Source organism: Oncorhynchus mykiss, chromosome 1, assembly GCF_013265735.2.
Source record: "Oncorhynchus mykiss isolate Arlee chromosome 1, USDA_OmykA_1.1, whole genome shotgun sequence".
Classification (NCBI taxonomy): Eukaryota; Metazoa; Chordata; class Actinopteri; order Salmoniformes; family Salmonidae; genus Oncorhynchus; species Oncorhynchus mykiss.
This window is the reverse complement of record NC_048565.1, coordinates 54,551,017-54,570,527: the sequence shown is the minus strand read 5'-3', so window position 1 is coordinate 54,570,527 and position 19,511 is coordinate 54,551,017. Positions and strand designations below refer to the sequence as shown.

General features: G+C 43.3%; 1 protein-coding gene across 3 annotated transcripts in view; it reads left to right on the top strand.

Moving 5' to 3' along the window:
• The first annotated feature begins 229 nt into the window (after positions 1-229).
• Positions 230-19,511, top strand: part of caprin1b (cell cycle associated protein 1b) — a 65,603-nt gene continuing 46,321 nt past the window's right edge. For 2 of the 3 annotated variants that reach the window (XM_036980569.1, XM_036980538.1), the window contains exon 1: positions 230-268. In XM_036980569.1, the coding sequence (XP_036836464.1) occupies positions 245-268 (24 nt within the window). In that variant the 5' untranslated portion in view covers positions 230-244. Of the gene's footprint in view, positions 269-11,079; positions 11,218-19,511 lie in introns of those variants that run through there. The other variant, XM_036980550.1, reaches the window with a different exon arrangement.

Here is a 19,511-nt window from a genome sequence, read left to right as displayed (position 1 = left end):
AAGAATGGATTAAACTATTTACCCATTTAATAACCAGACCGTCATACAAACTTGCTATGCTGAAGTCTTGACACACAATCGAACGTGGTGCTATATGCTGCCAGCACACCCACAAGCACACCCACCCACGATCCACTCTGGGCGGCCGGAGAAGCACGTGGCAATTTATCATGTTCTAATGTACGTGTAACTTTGGAAGTGTAGCGGAAATGTAGTTTCGTTGGATGGAGGCACTCATAGTTGTATGGATCTGTGCAAAACTGCTAAAGTAAGTGTATTTTTTTATAGGATTCTTTCTCACTGATGAAAGATAAGGTCTGTATGTTTCGAAAGCTGTATCGCAAGCAATGATTATTGATGTTTCTAAATGTTACAACACAGCGTCAGGATTGTAGTTCACATGAGGCGTGTGCTAAGTTAATGGCTGAGAACTGTAGGGAGAAAGCAAAATGCCACCTAGAGTTTTTGAGAGTTCGGTTTTATCTGACTAGCTAACGCTTGGTAGTTCTGGCTGTGTTTTGAAGCCACGAATACTTGCTAACTACAGAATTACTTCAGGTCAGAAAGTTAGCAATTGATGTGCCACCAGTCAAGAAGAGAAAAAAATGAGAACATAAGAGATTTTTTCAAAGGACTGCAAGTAAGGTTCTTGGCAACAGCCCTCACACCAACCCTAGCAAAATAGCTGGCAAATTTGATTGTTTTCAGCTTAGATGTCTTTAACTTCATTAGAGTGATTATGGGTCATGAATGTATAGACTTTGTTTGGTGCTATCGTGATCATGGCAGGAGAGTGACAGCCATGAACAGACAGACAGGCAGAGAGAGAAAGACCACACACCAACAGGTAAGATGGTGAGAAGGGCTTCTCCAAGGCCATAGAGTTCATAGACTCATCTGTCATAGTGTGAATCAATCTGAAAATAATAGGAAATTAGTTATAGATTAGCATACAAAGATTACAAAATGGATGTTTAAACCTATTTTATATATATTTTAAACATAGAAACATGTGTATCCCCCAATCCCCAGGCTTATTGGGCATGAGTGGAAGTTTCTGGTGAAAGAGACTGTTTGGATTTTGAACAAACTTCTCACCCTCATATTTGAGATACAAAAATAATCGGAAAGGTAGTAAGATTAACAAACCTTGTGAGTTGGAGACAAAAGTATAAACCATTTGGTATCATAACCATAGGGATATCTGTGCCATTGTGGTGTCTGTGACAGCATGGGCAGCATGATTGACACGATGCTATCTCCATTTTAAAGTAAAGTAGTCTTTTGATGTTTGAAAAAAGTACAAAGCTAATATTGTTGACTTTGCCACATGCAGTGTTGGAGCCTAAAAACCAAGTCTTGTCATTAATTTATTGTGGCCACTAGATGGCAGTCATATAGCTTAAAAGCCATTTCCAACAAGGCAAACCAATTTGAAGAAGACAATGCTCTGATCATTGGCTGATTGCTCTCAACCCATAGGAATCACCACCCAGTTGACCACTTTAAAATGGTGGAAGCCCTCAATGGCAATGTCCATGCAAAAACAGGTTATTTCCAATTTAATGATCTCTATACATCTCTATGAAATTATCTCTATGCCCTGAAAGAACTTCATTGGACTCTATGTAAACTGGAAACCACATATCCTGAGAATGCATTTATTGTATCTGGTGATTTTAACAAGGCTAATCTGAAAACAAGGCTCCCTAAATTTTATCAGCATATCGAATGCAAAATTCTGGATCATTGTTACTCTAACTTCCGCGATGCAATCTGATTCCACGCCATCCCTCACCCTCCTTTCGGCAAATCTGACCACGACTCCATTTTGTTGCTCCCAGCCTATATATAGACAGAAACTAAAACAGGAAATGCCCGTGCTCAGGTCTGTTCAACGCTGGTCCGACCAATCTGATTCCACGCTTCAAGATTGCTTCGTTCACGTGGACTGGGATATGTACCGGATAGCGTCGAACAACAACATTGATGTATACACTGATTCGGTGAGTGAGTTAATTAGCAAGTGCATCGGTGATGTTGTACCAACAGCGACTATTGAAACCTTCCACAACCAGAAACCATGGATTGATGGCAGCAAAACTGAAAGCGCGAACCACTGCTTTTAATCAGGGAAACATGACCGAATACAAACAGTGTTGCTATTTAATTTATATAACGAATATGAATTTGGTGGGCAGAAATGATTAAATATTAAAGCATTAGACCTCTCACTAAAGGCATCAATCATACAAAAGTTATACTTAAATCCAAACTGGTTCTCTAGTCAATTGGTACGAATGTCTCATCCTATATTCAGGAAGGGCCTTTTCCCCTTTATTCAGATTACACCTGCTCACTTTTGGTTGTTTGAAAAGGAAATAATGTCAAAAATATCTTTATTTTTTAAACAAGCCTTAGAAAGTTGGTTGCAATTTCAGTTTAATCCACCTGAAAGTTGTGGTTGAATTCAAATATACTAATTGATAAAAAAAACTGTATTTATCAAAGAAATAAAAAAAAAAGGTATAATGTTAGTAAATGATATCACAAATAGGACTGGTGGAGTTATGTCACACCAAATTACAACCAATTAATTGCAGCATTACCACAAAAATGGAAGAGGAAAGTTGAAGGGGAAAAAAGTAAGGAACTTGTATGTCGGCCATGTTCACTGCTCAAAAAAATAAAGGGGACACTAAAATAACACATCCTAGATCTGAATTAATGAAATATTCTTATTAAATACTTTTTTCTTTACATAGTTGAATGTGCTGACAACAAAATCACACAAAAATGATCAATGGAAATCAAATGTATCAACCCATGGAGGTCTGGATTTGGAGTCACACTCAAAATTAAAGTGGAAAACCACACTACAGGCTGATCCAACTTTGATATAATGTTCTTAAAATAAGTCGAAATGAGGCTCAGTAGTGTGTGTGGCCTCCACGTGCCTGTATGACCTCCCTACAACGCCTGGGCATGCTCCTGATGAGGTGGCGGATGGTCTCCTGAGGGATCTCCTCCCAGACCTGGACTAAAGCATCCGCCAACTCCTGGAGTCTGTGGTGCAACTAAAGCATCCGCCAACTCCTGGATTCTGTTGGTGGATGGAGCGAGACATGATGTCCCAGAAGTGCTCAATTGGATTCAGGTCTGGGGAACGGGCGGGCCGGTCCATAGCATCAATGCCTTCCTCTTGCAGGAACTGCTGACGCACTCCAGCCACATGAGATCTAGCATTGTCTTGCATTAGGAGGAACCCAGGGTCAACCGCACCAGCATATGGTCTCACAGGGGGTCTGAGGATCTCATCTCGGTACCTAAAGGCAGTCAGGCTACCTCTGGCGAGCACATGGAGGGCTGTGCGGTCCCCCAAAGAAATGCCACCCCACACCATGATTGACCCACCGCCAAACCGGTCATGCTGGAGGATGTTGCAGGCAGCAGAACGTTCTCCACGGCATCTCCAGACTCTGTCAAGTCTGTCACATGTGCTCAGTGTGAACCTGCTTTCATCTGTGAAGAGCACAGGGCGCCAGTGGCGAATTTGCCAATCTTGGTGTTCTCTGGCAAATGGAAAACTCATGCTACCACTAGAGTGATTTCACAGAAGTGTGATTGACTTGGAGTTACATTGTGTTGTTTAAGTGTTCCCTTTGTCACGAACCGGCTCAAAGCCCGTAACAAAAAGGGAGACAACGTGGAGAGAAGGAGTAACAAAATATATATTTATATATTTATATATATATAATAAGTAACTAAGTATAATATACAATGGTGTGTGTAATCAGTAATCAGTAGTGTAAGTGAGTGTTATGCATGCATGAATGTGATAATGCAGGGTGTTGAAAGATGCTAAAGCAAACAACCAAAAAACCACCAAGAAACACAACAAAATCTATAAAGGTGTCTGCATGGAGAGAGTCTCCTCCATGAATGGGGAAGTGGTGTATTTATCCTGGGAGACATCGGGCCCAGGTGTTTCCCATGTAGCTGACGACCCTCCCAACTCCGCCCACCAGCATCCTAGTAAGGAAACAACAAAGAGAGAATACGGCAGACAGAGTGGGAGGGTCGTCACACCTTTATTTTTTTGAGCAGTATATTAAAGAACATAAATGGTTAAAGAAAAGTGTGATAAATAAAAACATATACCAATTTCATTGAAGGACCAAAAAATTGACAGCTGTGCCATATAAATTGCAAAATAGTTGGGAAGAGATTTTCGATGTACCCATTCCATGGCACATGGTTTATGAATTGATACGCAAAACAACGCCGGATTCAAAACTTCGAATTTTTCAATATAAATTACTATACAAAATTCTTGCAACTAATAGAATGTTATATATATGGGGGATACAATCTTCCCAGCTCTGCAGATTCTGCTGTGAGGAGGCAGAGTCATTAGATCATTTATTTTGGTATTGTCCATATGTAGATCGCTTTTTGTCACAGGTCCAGGAATGGCTGAAGAATTGCAACATTTGCCTAGAACTAACGCTACAGATAGCAATACTGGGTGATTTGAAAAGCCATAGTCAATCAATCAATAATATAATAATTATTTTAGCAAAAATGTTTGTAAATTAAAAATAATCTGTAGAATCTATGAGAATAGGAAGGTTCAATTCTTTTGTGAAGCATCACAGCACAGTTGAAAAATATATGGCAAATAGAAATCCGAAATGGATGATATTGAGATATAGATGGGAGGGGTTGAATGGAGCTGAAGGGTGGGACTAATAACAAGATAAACAATGTAAAGCATACGGGATCTGTAAAATGTTTTTAGGTTCGGAACTTCTGTGAAATAGCATAGTTACAAATAGAAATCAAACTGGATGGACATCAGAAATAGAGGAAGGACTAAGAACAAACAAGAGAGAACTATTGTAAAGTAGACTGTGTCTGTAAAATGTGTATAAGATGTATAAATTGAAGGTAAAAGCAGAAGTGTTTATTAGTTTACTCCAATTGGGGGATTGGCGGTAGGGTTTGCGGGGAATAATAATAAAGGTATATTCTTTAAAAAAGTATGTATGCCTATATAGGTATGTGTATGTATATATGTGTATATGTATGCATGCGTGTATGGGTATATATATTTACCCCAAAAATATGGGGGATTGGATATGATGCAGACAATTACATTGGAAGCAACATTCTTTCCGCAATATTAAGCTGATCCTCCCTCTAAAAAGGCAATCAAACAAGCTAAGCCTCAAGTATAGAGACAAAGTATAGTCACAATTCAACGGCGCAGACACGAGAGGAATGTGGCATGGTCTACAGTCAACCACGGAGTATAAAAAGAAAACCAGCCCTAAAGCGGACCCCGATGTCTTGCTCCCAGATTAATTGACAACTTATTTGCTCGCTTTGAGGACAATACAGTGCCACCGGCACGGCCCGCTACCAAAACCTGAGGACTCTCCTTCACCGCAGCCAACGTGAGTAAAACATTTACACGTGTTAACCCTCGCAAGGCTGCCGGCCCAGACGGCATCCCTAGCCGCGTCATCAGAGCATGCGCAAACCAGCTGGCTGGTGTGTTTACGGACATATTCAATAAATCCCTATCCCTGTCTGCTGTCCCCACATGCTTCAAGAGGGCCACCATTGTTCCTGTTCCCAAGAAAGCTAAGGTAACTGAGCTAAATGACTATCGCCCCGTTGCACTCACTTCCATCATCATGAAGTGCTTTGAGAGACCTGTCAAGGATTATATCACCTCCACCCTACCTGACACCCTAGACCCACTCCAATTTGCTTACCGCCCCAATAGGTCCACAGACAACACAATCGCAATCACACTGCACACTGCCCTAACCCACCTGGACAAAAGGAATACCTATGTAAGAATGCTGTTCATCGACTACAGCTCAGCATTTAACACCAAAGTACCCTCGAAACTCGTCATTTAGCTCGAGACCCTGGGTCTTGACCCCACCAGTGCAACTGGGTCCTGGACTTTCTGACAGGCCGCCCCCAGGTGGTGAGGGTAGGAAACGTAATCTCCACCCTGCTGATCCTCAACACTGGGGCCCCACAAGGTTGCGTTCTCAGCCCTCTCCTGTACTCCCTGTTCACCCATGACTGTGTGGCCATGCACTCCTCCAACTCAATCATCAAGTTTGCAGACGACACTACAGTGGTAGGCTTCATTACCAACAACGACAAGACGGCGTAGGTGAGTGTGGTGTCAGGAAAATAACCTCACACTCAATGTCAACAAAAGAAAGGAGATGACCGTGGACTTCAGAAAACAGCAGAGGGAGCACCCCCCTATCCACATCGACGGGACAGGAGTCGAGAAGGTGGAAAGTTTTAAGTTCCTTGGCGTACACATCACGGACAAACTGAAATGGTCCAACCATACAGACAACGTGGGGAATAAGACGCAACAGCGCCTCTTCAACCTCAGGAGGCTCCTCCCATAACCGCAAGGCTCTCCAGAGGATAGTGAGGTCTGCACAAAGAATCACTGGGGGCAAACTACCTGCCCTACAAGACACCTACAGCACCCGATGTCACAGGAAGGCCAAAAGGATCATCAAGGACAACAAACACCCAAGCCACTGCCTGTTCACCCCACAATCATCCAGAAGGCGAGGTCAGTACAGGTGCATCAAAGCTGGGATCGAGAGACTGAAAAACAACTTCTATCTCAAGGCCATCAGACTGTTAAAGAGCCATCACTAACATTGAGTGGCTGCTGCCAACATACTGACTCAAATCTCTAGCCACTTTAATAATTAAAAATTGGATGTAATAAATGTAATCACTAGTCACTTTAAACAATGCACTTTATATAATGTTTACAAACCCTACATTACTTATCTCATATGTATATACTGTACTGTATACCATCTACTGCATCTTGCCTATGCCGTTCTGCCATCACTCATCCATATGTATTTGTATGTACATATTCTTAGTCATTCCTTTACACTTGTGTGTATAAGGTAGTTGTTGTGAAATTGTTAGATTACTTGTTAGATATTACTGCATGGTTGGAACTAGAAGCACAAGCATTTCACTACACTCACATTAACATCTGCTAACCATGTGTATGTGACCAATACAATTTGATGGCGAGGTCAGTGCAGGTTCATCAAAGCTGGGACCGAGAGACTGAAAAACAGCTTCTATCTCGAGGCCATCAGAATGTTAAATAGCCATCACTAGCACATTAGAGGCTGGTGCCTATATACGATGGGGCAAAAAAGTATTTAGTCAGCCACCAATTGTGCAAGTTCTCCCACTTAAAAAGATGAGAGGCCTGAAATTTTCATCATAGGTACACTTCAACTATGACAGACAAAATGAGGGAAAAAATCCAGAAAATCACATTGTAGGATTTTTAATGAACTTATTTGCAAATTATGGTGGAAAATAAGTATTTGGTCACCTACAAACAATCAAGATTTCTGACTCTCAAAGACCTGTAACTTCTTCTTTAAGAGGCTCCTCTGTCCTCCACTCGTTACCTGTATTAATGGGACCTGTTTGAATTTGTTATCAGTATCAAAGACACCTGTCCACAACCTCAAACAGTCACACTCCAAACTCTACTATGGCCAAGACCAAAGAGCTGTCAAAGGACACCAGAAACAAAATTGTAGACCTGCACCAGGCTGGGAAGACTGAATCTGCAATAGGTAAGCAGCTTGGTTTGAAGAAATCAACTGTTGGGGAATTATTAGGAAATGGAAGACATACAAGACCACTGATAATCTCCCTCGATCTGGGGCTCCACGCAAGATCTCACCCCGTGGGGTCAAAATGATCACAAGAACGGTGAGCAAAAATCCCAGAACCACACGGGGGGACCTAATGAATGACCTGCAGAGAGCTGGGACCAAAGTAACAAAGCCTTCCATCAGTAACACACTACGCCGCCAGGGACTCAAATCCTGCAATGCCAGACGTGTCCCCCTGCTTAAGCCAGTACATGTCCAGGCCTGTCTGAAGTTTGCTAGAGAGCATTTGGATGATCCAGAAGAAGATTGGGAGAATGTCATATGGTCAGATGAAACCAAAATATAACTTTTTGGTAAAAACTCAACTCGTCGTGTTTGGAGGACAAAGAATGCTGAGTTGCATCCAAAGAACACTATACCTACTGTGAAGCATGGGGGTGGAAACATCATGCTTTGGGGCTGTTTTTCTGCAAAGGGACCAGGACGACTGATCCGTGTAAAGGAAAGAATGAATGGGTCCATGTATAGTGAGATTTTGAGTGAAAACCATCAGCTTCCATCAGGAAGGGCATTGAAGATGAAACGTGGCTGGGTCTTTCAGCATGACAATGATCCCAAACACACCGCCCGGGCAATGAAGGAGTGGCTTCGTAAAGAAGCATTTCAAGGTCCTGGAGTGGCCTAGCCATTCTCCAGATCTCAACCCCATAGAAAATCTTTGGAGGGAGTTGAAAGTCCATGTTGCCCAGCAACAGCCCCAAAACATCACTGCTCTAGAGGAGATCTGCATGGAGGAATGGGCCAAAATACCAGCAACAGTGTGTGTGAAAACCTTGTGAAGACTTACAGAAAACGTTTGACCTCTGTCATTGCCAACAAAGGGTATATAACAAAGTATTGAGATAAACTTTTGTTATTGACCAAATATTTATTTTCCACCATAATTTGCAAATAAATTCATTAAAAATCCTACAATGTGATTTTCTGGATTGATTTTTTTCCCCTCATTTTGTCTGTCATAGTGTACATATGATGAAAATTACAGGCCTCTCTCATCTTTTTAAGTGGAAGAACTTGCACAATTGGTGGCTGACTAAATACTTTTGTGCCCCACTGTACATAGACTTGAAATAACTGGCCTCTTTAATAAATGGAACTCCAGTCCTTTTAATGTTTACATATCTTGCATTACTCATCTCATATACTGTATTCACTGTATCTTAGTCTATGCTGCTCTGACATTGCTTGTCCATACATGTATATATTTTTAATTCCATTCTTTAACTTAGATTTGTGTGTATTAGGTATATGTTGTGAAATTGTTAGATATGACTTCGTCGATATTACTGCTATGAGGCTCCTCAGAGGAAAGGAAGGACCATCCTCAGTGATTTTCATAAAAATAAAAATTTCAACACGTTGAAAAAGATAAAACTATACTAAATATATTCACGTCACCAGATAATTGATTAAAACATATTACTTTGCAATGAAGGTCTACAGTAGCCTCAACAGCACTCTGTAGGGTAGCATCATGGTGTAGCCAGAGGACAGCTAGCTTCCATTCTCCTCTGGGTACATTGACTTCAATACAAAACCTAGTAGGCTCATGGTTCTCACACCCTTCCATAGACTTACACAGTAATTATGACAACTTCTGGAGGACGTCCTCCAACCAATCAGATCTCTTGCAGCATGAACTGACATGTTGTCTACCCAATCTATCAGGAATCAAGGTAAGACCCAAGTGCAGACTGTGTTGAAGTAGCAATGTTTATTGTATCAACAGGGGCAGGCAAACGACAAGTCAAGGCAGGCAGAGGTCGAATATCCAGAGTAGTGTGGCCAAGGTACAAGACGGCAGGCAGGCAGAGGCCGGTAATCCAGAGGTGGAGCAAAGGTACAGGACAGCAGGCAGGGTCAGGGACAGGCAGAGTGGTCAGGCGGGCGGGTTTGGGGTCAGGACAGGCAAAAGTCAAAACCAGGAGGCAGAGAAAAATATATACTGGGGAAAAAATAGGCGCCGAGATAAACCACTGGTTAACTGGCACAGACAGACAGACAACACAGGTATAAATACCCAGGGGATAAGTGAGGAAGATGGGTGACACCTGGAGGGGGTGGAGACAAGCACAAGGACAGGTAAAACAGATCAGAAGGATCAGAGAATGAATCTAGTACTGAAAGCATAAGATACAGTTAGCTAGCACTGCTGCATATAAAATGTGGTGACTAACTGACTCAAAGAGAGAGAAAGAAAGACAATAGTTGAACAAATTCATTTCTTCCAAAATGAAGGAGAAACAAGAAAGAAAGAGAGCGATTTTCTTTCAGTTTCACTTACTTAGCTAGCAAATGCAGCTAGCTACTTTAGCCTACTCAACCACCCTGCTCAAACAGATGGATGCTATGTTAGCTAGCTGGCTATGACTATCCAACACAACACTGGAACTCTTCCAAGTCAAGGTACATTTTTGGCTTTACAAATGTATTGCCACCGGGGCCCGCCTGTGTAAGTGCTAAACTGCTTACTGACTGTACACAGTAACGTTACTGCATGATTGTAGCAGGTTTACTAATGCGTTAGTTATATTAGCTATGTTGACTATGACGTTACTTTAGCTAATATGGTGACAATGATGTAGGCTGTGTGTAGATATGGTTTGGCTTGGAAGCTTTTTCGCCTGGTCACATACAGCTGGTATGTTTTGCATTGACGTCCACAAGCGACTGAAGGGAAAAGATAAGGGGAGTGCATAGATGCGAGAAGGAATACAACGTTCAGTGTTGCCAACTCCTCAGTAAGGAAAGTAGCTATTGGCTGTCCTGAATGTCTCTAAATGACGCCATCACCTAATTTGCATATTTGGCCATGTGCATGTAATTGTGATGGACGCTGTAGGAGAGAGGAATAAAGTCGTTGGAGAGACAAAGTGAGTAAAAAACACCCTAAATATGTTTAGAACTACAAATGAACTTTCTTCTGTCGATTCATATTTTTTTTTATGTCACAATACCAACCCTCCTCCTTTATCCGGGCTTGGAACCCAAAAGTGACCCAAAAGAGACACTCTGGCGGAGTGTTTTTAATTTTTTTGTTTAGTTTTCTTTAAATTGGTTTGGTTTTTAACCTTATGGTCCACTTAGGAGCCTACAACAAGTCACAGTAAAACATGAACATTTTTAACCATAACATAAAAAAATTAAAAATGTGTAAACAATCTACATTAACAATCTAAATGGACCAAAAAGAGACAATAGAAAAAACTGTAAATGGTAATGTGAAAAAAATATGGTAACTAGTCTGGCCCTAATTCAGGTTAATTGATTTTTTAAATGTAAAACAGGGCGGGATCAGCCAGCAGAGGCTTCCCGCATGCACGATTAATCTGCAGTCTGGACGCGGAGGGGTGAACATCTGACTGCAGCTGGGAGGGACTGCCGCCTGTGAGTGCTTTGGGACGGGAGTGGGACTCACAGCAGCACCCGCTGCTCATTGAGAAGAGTAAGAACGATGTGCTTTCACGTCAGTCTCCAAAAGTCTTTAACACCAGAAAAAGTCTCTAGATTTGTCGTTGGTTGCTTTTTTGAAAATGTGTCGCTAGAAAGGTCTGAAAGTCGCTAAATTGGCAACACTGACAACGTTATGAAACTGAACTGTGTTTACGTGTGATCAGGGGTGTATTCATTCCGCCGATTATGTTGAAAAACGTTTCTTAAATGGAACAAAACCGGGATAAACATACCTGAATTCGTCCAATAGTTACTCTCGTTTGCAACTAACTGTTGGACTAATGATCACACTCTATCAGCTAGATGCAGGCATATGTGTGCAAAGTGGTACTGACCTGTGTGCACCTACGTTGTAAACTTTCATTCATAGGCTAGGTTGTAGCAACCTCTTGATGGGTTTAGGGAAAATGAATAATGTAATAGCTTATTTATATTACAACATATTGGATGACTGTCATTCATATTCCATTCACCCATTTCAACGTAACAGTAATACTCATCTTAAAAGCCACTGGCTTAGACTAGTTCATGACTTGTGAATTTGGACAAAATCAATCGATTCTTGAAGATGACGCTCAAATTTGAATCTCGTTCTTCACTAGACACTTTCGCCCATGCGTCAATTATCCTGGGGACGAGACATCAATAAGTCATTGATTTTGTCATCAATAACTGAGCCGATAGAGCTGTGCTACACTAATCTACCACAAAGGGGAAGCAGCACACCTGTACATAGACTGGCAATACCTCTTGATTTTCTTGCTTGTTTTATAAACTGGTGAATGTGAGCCATTGATTGGGAAATAATTTTATCCAGTGGTGGTTACCTGCCTGGGTGAGAAGTTTTACCTGCGGTCATAGGGAGCATTCATTTTTAGTCTCACCTCATTACTAGATATAGTTTGTAAAATTGTGAGTAACTCACCTTAGTTTGAGAAGCATTTTGCTCATGTTGGAATTTGCCTCAAATTTGAAATTATGAAGTGTGTACATTGCGGGAACCTGACTGACCATTATTATAGGCTCTGTAATCTGTACATACGACTGGGCCAGTTATTATGGGCTCTGTAATCTGTACATATGAATGGTCCATTATTATAGGCTCTGTAATCTGTACATACGACTGGACCAGTTATTATGGGCTCTGTAATCTGTACATATGAATGCACCATTATTATATGCTCTAATCTGTACATACAAATGCTCTGTCCTACTTTCGATAAGTTTCCAAGGACTTTCCATGACCCAACTCTGATGCATTCACTACCATCTATACTCTGTAGACTATAGTATTGTAACTACAGATTAACACAGAGGTGAACATTTGACGTGACCGTAAGGGGCCTGATCCTAAATTAAAACAGTGTGTCTGAACTCTAGACGATTCAGAAACATTAAACATTTGACCCTATGATCAGAATGTAAAGCACCCATAGCAGTCAGTGTGTCTCACACACACACACAGTCCTGATTTGATTTAGGCCAGTAGCTTTCCGTGTGTGTAACAGCTGCTAGGTGGTACTGGCCTATGTCGCCAGGGAATGCATTTGAGTAAATGCTAAGGCCGGAATGCAATTACATTTGACATTTTAGTAATTTAGCAGTGGCTCGTATCTAGAGCGACTTACAGTCAGCATTCATTTTAAGGTAGCTAGGTGAGACATCCACATACACAACATGACAAAGTATGTGGACACCTTTTCGTCAAACATTTCATTCCAAAGTCAAGGGCATTAATATGGAGTTGGTCCCCCCTTTGCTGCTATAACAGCCTCCACTCTTCTGGGAAGGCTTTCCACTAGATGCTGGAACATTGCTGCAGGGACTTGCTTCCATTCTGCCATGAGCATCATTGAGGTCAGGCACTGATGTTGGGCGATTAGGCCTGGCTCGCAGTCGGCGTTCCAATTCATCCCAAAGGTGTTCAATGTAGTTGGGGTTAGGGCTCTGCAGGCCAGTCAAGTTCTTCCACACCGATCTCGACAAACTACTTCTGTATGGAGCTCGCTTTGTGCACGGGGGAATTGTCATGCGCAAACAGGAAAGGGTCTTGCCAAACTTTTGCCACAAAGTTGGAAGCACAGAATCGTCTAGAATGTCATTGTATGCTGTAGCATTAAGATTTCCCTTCACTTGAACTAAGGAGCCCGAACCATGAAATACAGCCCCAGACCATTATTCCTTCTCCGCCAAACTTTACAGTTGGAACTATACATTCAGGCATTTAGCGTTCTCCTGGCTTCCACCAAACCCAGATTCGTCCGTCGGACTGCCAGATGGTGAAGCGTGATTCATCACTCCAAATAACTCGTTTCCTTCTGCTCCAGAGTCCAATTTACACCACTCCAGCCGATGCTTGACATTTCGCATTGTGATCTTAGGCTTGTGTGCGGCTGCTCGTCCATGGAAACCCATTTCATGAAGCTCCCAACGAACAGATCTTGTGCTGACGTTGCTTCCAGGGGCAGTTTGACTTGGTAGTGAGTGTTGCAACCGGGGACAAACCATTTTTATGCGCTGTGCGCTTCAGTACTCTGCTGACCCGTTCTGTGAGCTTGTGAGGCCTACCACTTCGTGCTTGAGTCTTTGTTGCTCTTAGACGTTTCCACTTCACAATAACAGCACTTACAGTTGACCAGGGCAACCATAGCAGGGCAGAAATTTGACAAACTGACTTGTGCCACATTGAAAGTCACTGAGCTCTTCAATAATGCCATTCTACTGCCAATGTTTGTCTATAGAGATTGCATGGCTGTGTGCTTGATTATTATTATTTTTTAATTCTATATACTGTATATGCCTGTCAGCACCAGGTGTGGCTGAAATAGCCTAATCCAATAATTTGAAGAGATGTCCACATACACTATAAATTCAAAAGGTGTCATAGTAGGTAAATTTTCCCCCAATAAATTAAGTCAAACCTGTCATAGCAATGGTTAGCAGTCTTTGTTTACTCCTTAATACCATACCTGTGAGTGGAATCTACCTAGTAGAAGTTGTAGGTTTTTAGTCTCAAATTTTATTTGACCATGAAGAAAAGAGCTGCTGCGTAAATAATTTAATTGATCCTTAGGTTGTCCTCGTCATAATGTCATTCATGTGTCATGACTGGATTAGTCTACTACATGTTTTAATGTAAATTTAGATTATCAAAGAGGTTAAAGTGTAGAGTTTGCTTCTTTTGGGAAGACATAATTCACATTACACATTGACTCTTGGGTGTGCCTGATTTCAAAATTGTTGACTCTTTGAAAATCTTTGACGTTGATCAATTCTTGTGCGGGCCCCTGATTTATGCTGGGAGTGGGATCCCCCATAACTAGTCTGTAATGGGGGCTCAGTTTGAGCCTTGCATTTTTCCCTGTTGCTGTGCCACAATGGTTAAAGTTTGCCCACAGCTGAGTAACTGTGTCCCACAAGCCCTCAGAGCCCTCATGGCAATCCAGCCTGGCTCAGTGACGGACACTGTTGTGCCCACTACCAGATTTGTCACAGGAAGTGACCTGACAGAAATGAGTCCTAACAACTAACCAGTAAATAAACCTCTGACTGAGGTTGGGAATCAAACTACACTGAACTGTGCCAACAAGAGAACTGCAAAAAAGGATGACCTAGTTTATATTTACAAACATGACCACTCATTCGTAGAGAAAGGTTTGACACGGCCAGGAAAAAAATCAAACCTCCCAGCCTGGCCCCAACCAGACCATAACATGATCTGCTTGACTTTTCCTTGCTAGGAATGTTGGACCAGCTAACCCATTACTTCATGCTTGCAAGAACAATCACTGTCTTTTCCACAGCTGTGTAAGAACTTCTGGAGCGGTCCAGAGGCGCAGATAAAAGGAGGAGATGGCCTGGGAGAAATGCCTGTCATCCAATAAAGCCTCCACTAGGACCTGACAACACTGAGAGTGAGAAGCTGGAGACCATCCACATGAATCTGTCAGGGGAAGGAGCCTGTTTTACAATGAAAAGAAGAAGTCACAAACTGAGTAAAAGTTGAGGGAAAGCATGTATCGGCAGAGAAGATGAAAGATCCAACACAATATACAAGAAGTGGATCAAGATACAGACAAATCCTCCTCTTTGTTGTTGGCCGTGGGTCTTTTATGAGATAAACACAACCAGAGGGGAGGAAGAGGGGCCCATTGCGCCCTCATTAAACATAAGGGGTCACACGCTGGTTCATAACCCAGCTCCCAGACCACCGTCTCCTCACAGCCTCCAGAGTCGAGACCCCAGCATCTAGCCAGGCTCCACTCCACTGACACCCCTAATAGAGACCTGGCCCTGCACAGTTAAAGGTACAATGTGACCTGGAGTTCTGGTCAATAGTCATTTCCATTCTTAATATGGGCTTCAAGTGGCAGGGCTGTCCTTTTGCTGAAAAATGAATCCCAGACTAACTTTAATAAAGCCCTGGCCTGCACAGTTAAGGGACCATGACGACCATTAGGGCCACTTCAAAGTTCACTCCACTACATTAGTGGCCTGTTGGTAGGGTCCTGTAGACCAGAGAGGGGACAGATCAATTTTCTAATCTCAATGGCTGACTGGTTTCGTTTTTCGTTCACCCAACCTGTCAATTAAACTGCTCCATTAACAAGTGGATGCTCGTTAAGGGGCCATCGTTAGCCAATCCTAAACTGGTGTTAATCATCATTAGCATCGTTCGCAGGACTGTAGGGCAGTAAATCAGATCTTATGTCAGCTTTCAGTGACATCTCTAATAGGTTATGTTAGACCCGACTCTTGGACCATTACACTGTTAAAATGTGTTTGATAGTAAAGCTTGTGGGGTTGTTTATCCGCTCTTTTTTTTGGGGCACTGTAGTGAAGGGACCCGTCAGATTCCTATAGGTTTGAGTGGCCGGAATCTATGGAAAATATTGTACCCAGTGACCATTTTAAATCCGTCCACCTAATTGGCACAGGCATCACGTTGGACCTATAAAATGAGAGAGCGAGAGAGAAAGAAATAATTAATTTGTATTGTTTATTTCACTTTTGTTTTATCTACTTCACTTGCTTTGGCAATGTTAACATCTTTGCCATGGAGAGAGACTCCTAGAATTGTTCACCCTCTTCCACTAGAGTCCCCACAAATAATTACCCAGTTATAACCCATCCTGGCCACTAATAATGATCCTTATTATCCAGCTAACATGTCTGTTGATTTCTGACCTGCTAACACAGTGTGGGGGAAGGCATTTAAAGTAGTACTACCGACACATCGAAGTGGGTTTGGGGAAACCAAGGAAGGGTAAAAGAGATGACCAGGGTGGGGTATAACCACTGAGTACAGAGTTTAAATCAACACTTAGGATTCTACTCTTTCATTTATTGTTTCATAAACTGTAACTTGTCACATACTAAGTCCTCTTATAGGCGTGGGCTAAATCGAGCATGGGGAAAAGAGCTCATTGAGACTCGTATTTAGACTAAAAACGGATCTGAACAAATCCTATCTATGGCGGCATCAGGGAAAATAATTGGCAGAACAAAATTCCTGTATGGCATTGTATGGGCTACAATTCTATATTTGAGTGAGATGACTCCATAGTAAAGAACCAATGTGAACTAGGGAGAGAAGGGGGTAGGTAAAGGATGCCCCGACCATGGATCCCAGAGTCATGAAGACCGATCTCCCTACTCCACCGGTGAATGACTCTGGCCCTAGGCCAGCAATAAAAAGAGCAGGGGGCTCTCCACCACTCCTCCCTCTACACATAAAAATGCTCACTCCCTCCTCCCAGTCTCCACCCAGACTATCAGTTCTAGAGGGGCCACAGCCAGGCTTGCCATCCCCAACCTCCCCTTACCCCTTTCCTTCACCTTCGCACCACCTTCCTCCCTCCAATTCTCAGTATGTTTTCAATTACGGGCCCCTGCAGAACCCCGTTGTATTTATAGACTGCTCCAGTCCTGCTCAGAAGGAAGCTCTCCTGCAGTTACAGATTGGATCTTTAATATGACCCATTTCGTTGCAAATTTGCATGATAAAAAATAACATGGGTGAATCTAGTTCCTGGGATATGGTGATTGTCCTGGTGGTTGGGAAGTTCACAATAAGTTCTTTAAATCTGCAGGGTGTAAGGGTGGGATGTCCTTCAACCTGGAACAAGCAGAGATAAGGGGGGAGAAACTAACCTCACTCACAAGTTCCACAGACATGTGACTAACAGAAATTGAATAATGTGTCCCTGAAAAAGGGTGGGTGAAAAAATCTAAAGTAACAGTCAGTATCTGGTGTGGCCACCAGCTGCATTAAGTACTGCAGTGAATCTCCTCCTCATTGACTGCACCAGATTAGCCAGTTATTGCTGTGAGATGTTACCCCACTCTTCCATCAAGGCACCTGCAAGTTCCCGGACATTTCTGGGGGGAATGGCCCTAGCCCTCACCCTCCGATCCAACAGGTCCCAGACGTGCTCAATGGGATTGAGATCCGGGCTCTTCGCTGGCCATGGCAGAACACTGACATTCCTGTCTTGTAGCAAATCACGCACAGAACGAGCAGTATAACTGGTGGCATTGTCATGCTGGAGGGTCATGTCAGGATGAGCCTGCAGGAAGCGTACCACATGAGGGAGGAGGATGTCTTCCCTGTAACGCACAGCGTTGAGATCGCATCTTGTCATTGCAGGCACAGGCCGATGATGCTGTCACTCTCGCTCCAGAGTACAGGCCTCGGTGTAATGCTCATTCCTTCAATGATGAATGCAAATCCGACCATCACCCCTGGTGAGACAAAACCGCGACTCGTCAGTAAAGAGCACTTTTTGCCAGTCCTGTCTGGTCCAGCGACGGTGGGATTGTGCCCATAGGTGATGTTGTTGCGGGTGATGTCTGGTGAGGACCTTCCTTACAACAGGCCTACAAGCCCTCAGTCCAGCCTCTCTCTCAGCCTATTGCGGACAATCTAAGCACTGATGGAGGGATTGTGCGTTCCTGGTGTAACTCGGGCAGTTGTTGTTGTCTTCCTGTACCTGTCCCGCAAGTGTGATGTTTGGATGTGCCAATCCTGTGCAGTTGTTACACGTGGTCTGCCACTGCGAGGACAATCAGCTGTCTGTCCTGTCTCCCTGTAGTGCAACTTATTAAATTATTTGAAGTAACATTGAGTATGGGATCAAATTTCTGTGGAGAGATGGTGTGATGGAGAGAGAGAGAGACCCGGGCCGTCCAGTTGTCTAGCTGTCCAACTAGGGGAGGGAGAGAGGAGGGGATCTAAAACATAGCCTCTGGGCCCCAGCGGCCGTCACGCAGGGAAGGATCCGCCATGAGTAGACTAATGAAGACTGGCTCTAGTGACAGGCATTTTCACTCCTTTAATCACTGGCTTTATTCTAGTGACAGGTCTGGTCACCCCAGCAATAACTGCAGTCTGCATTACAGAATGTTGTCTATAGGTAGCCAGCTTATAGGACCAATCAGGTCACCCAGTCATATAGCTGCTTTAGCCTTGTGGGTTGGGTAATGGAACAAATTGATTCTACTCTCTATCTCTCTCAGAACGATCTTCTTGACACTCAACCGAGACTGCTTTTCTCTGTGTCACGGAGGCTCTCCGCACTTCTGTTCTCGTCCTCCTAGATCTGTCCGCTGCTTTCGACACCGTGACACAGAGAAAAGGTTGACAACTCCACAGTTTCGCCCTCCCTTGGCGTGACCCTGGATAATACGCTGTAATTCTCTGCAAACATCAAAGCAGTGACTCGCTCCTGCAGGTTCACGCTCTATAACATCCGTAGAGTACGACCCTACCTCACACAGGAAGTGGCGCAGGTCCTAATCCAGGCACTTGTCCTCTCCCTTCTGGACTACTGCAACTCTCTGTTAGCTGGGCTCCACGCATGTGCCATCAAATCCCTGCTACTTTTCCAGAACACCCCGTCTGGTTTTCAACCTTCCCAAGTTCTCCCATGTCACTCTGCTCCTCCGCACACTCCACTCGCTTCCAGTCAAAGCTTGCATCCACTACAAGACCATGGTGCTTGTCTATGGATCAGCAAGAGGAGAACACTTTCCCTCCTCACCTTTATGCTATGCTCAAACCCTACACCCCTAACCGAGCACTCCGTTCTGCCACCTCTGGTCTCTTGGCCCTCCCACCCCTACGGGAGGGCAGCTCCCGCTCAGCCCAGTCCAAGCTCTTCTCTGTCCTGACAGTGGCACCCCAATGGTGGAACCAGTCCCTGCCCATCTCCTGAAAGCACCTGAAACCTCAAGCACCTGAAACCTTCAAATAGTATCTTAAATAATCCCACTCCTCACCTCGAC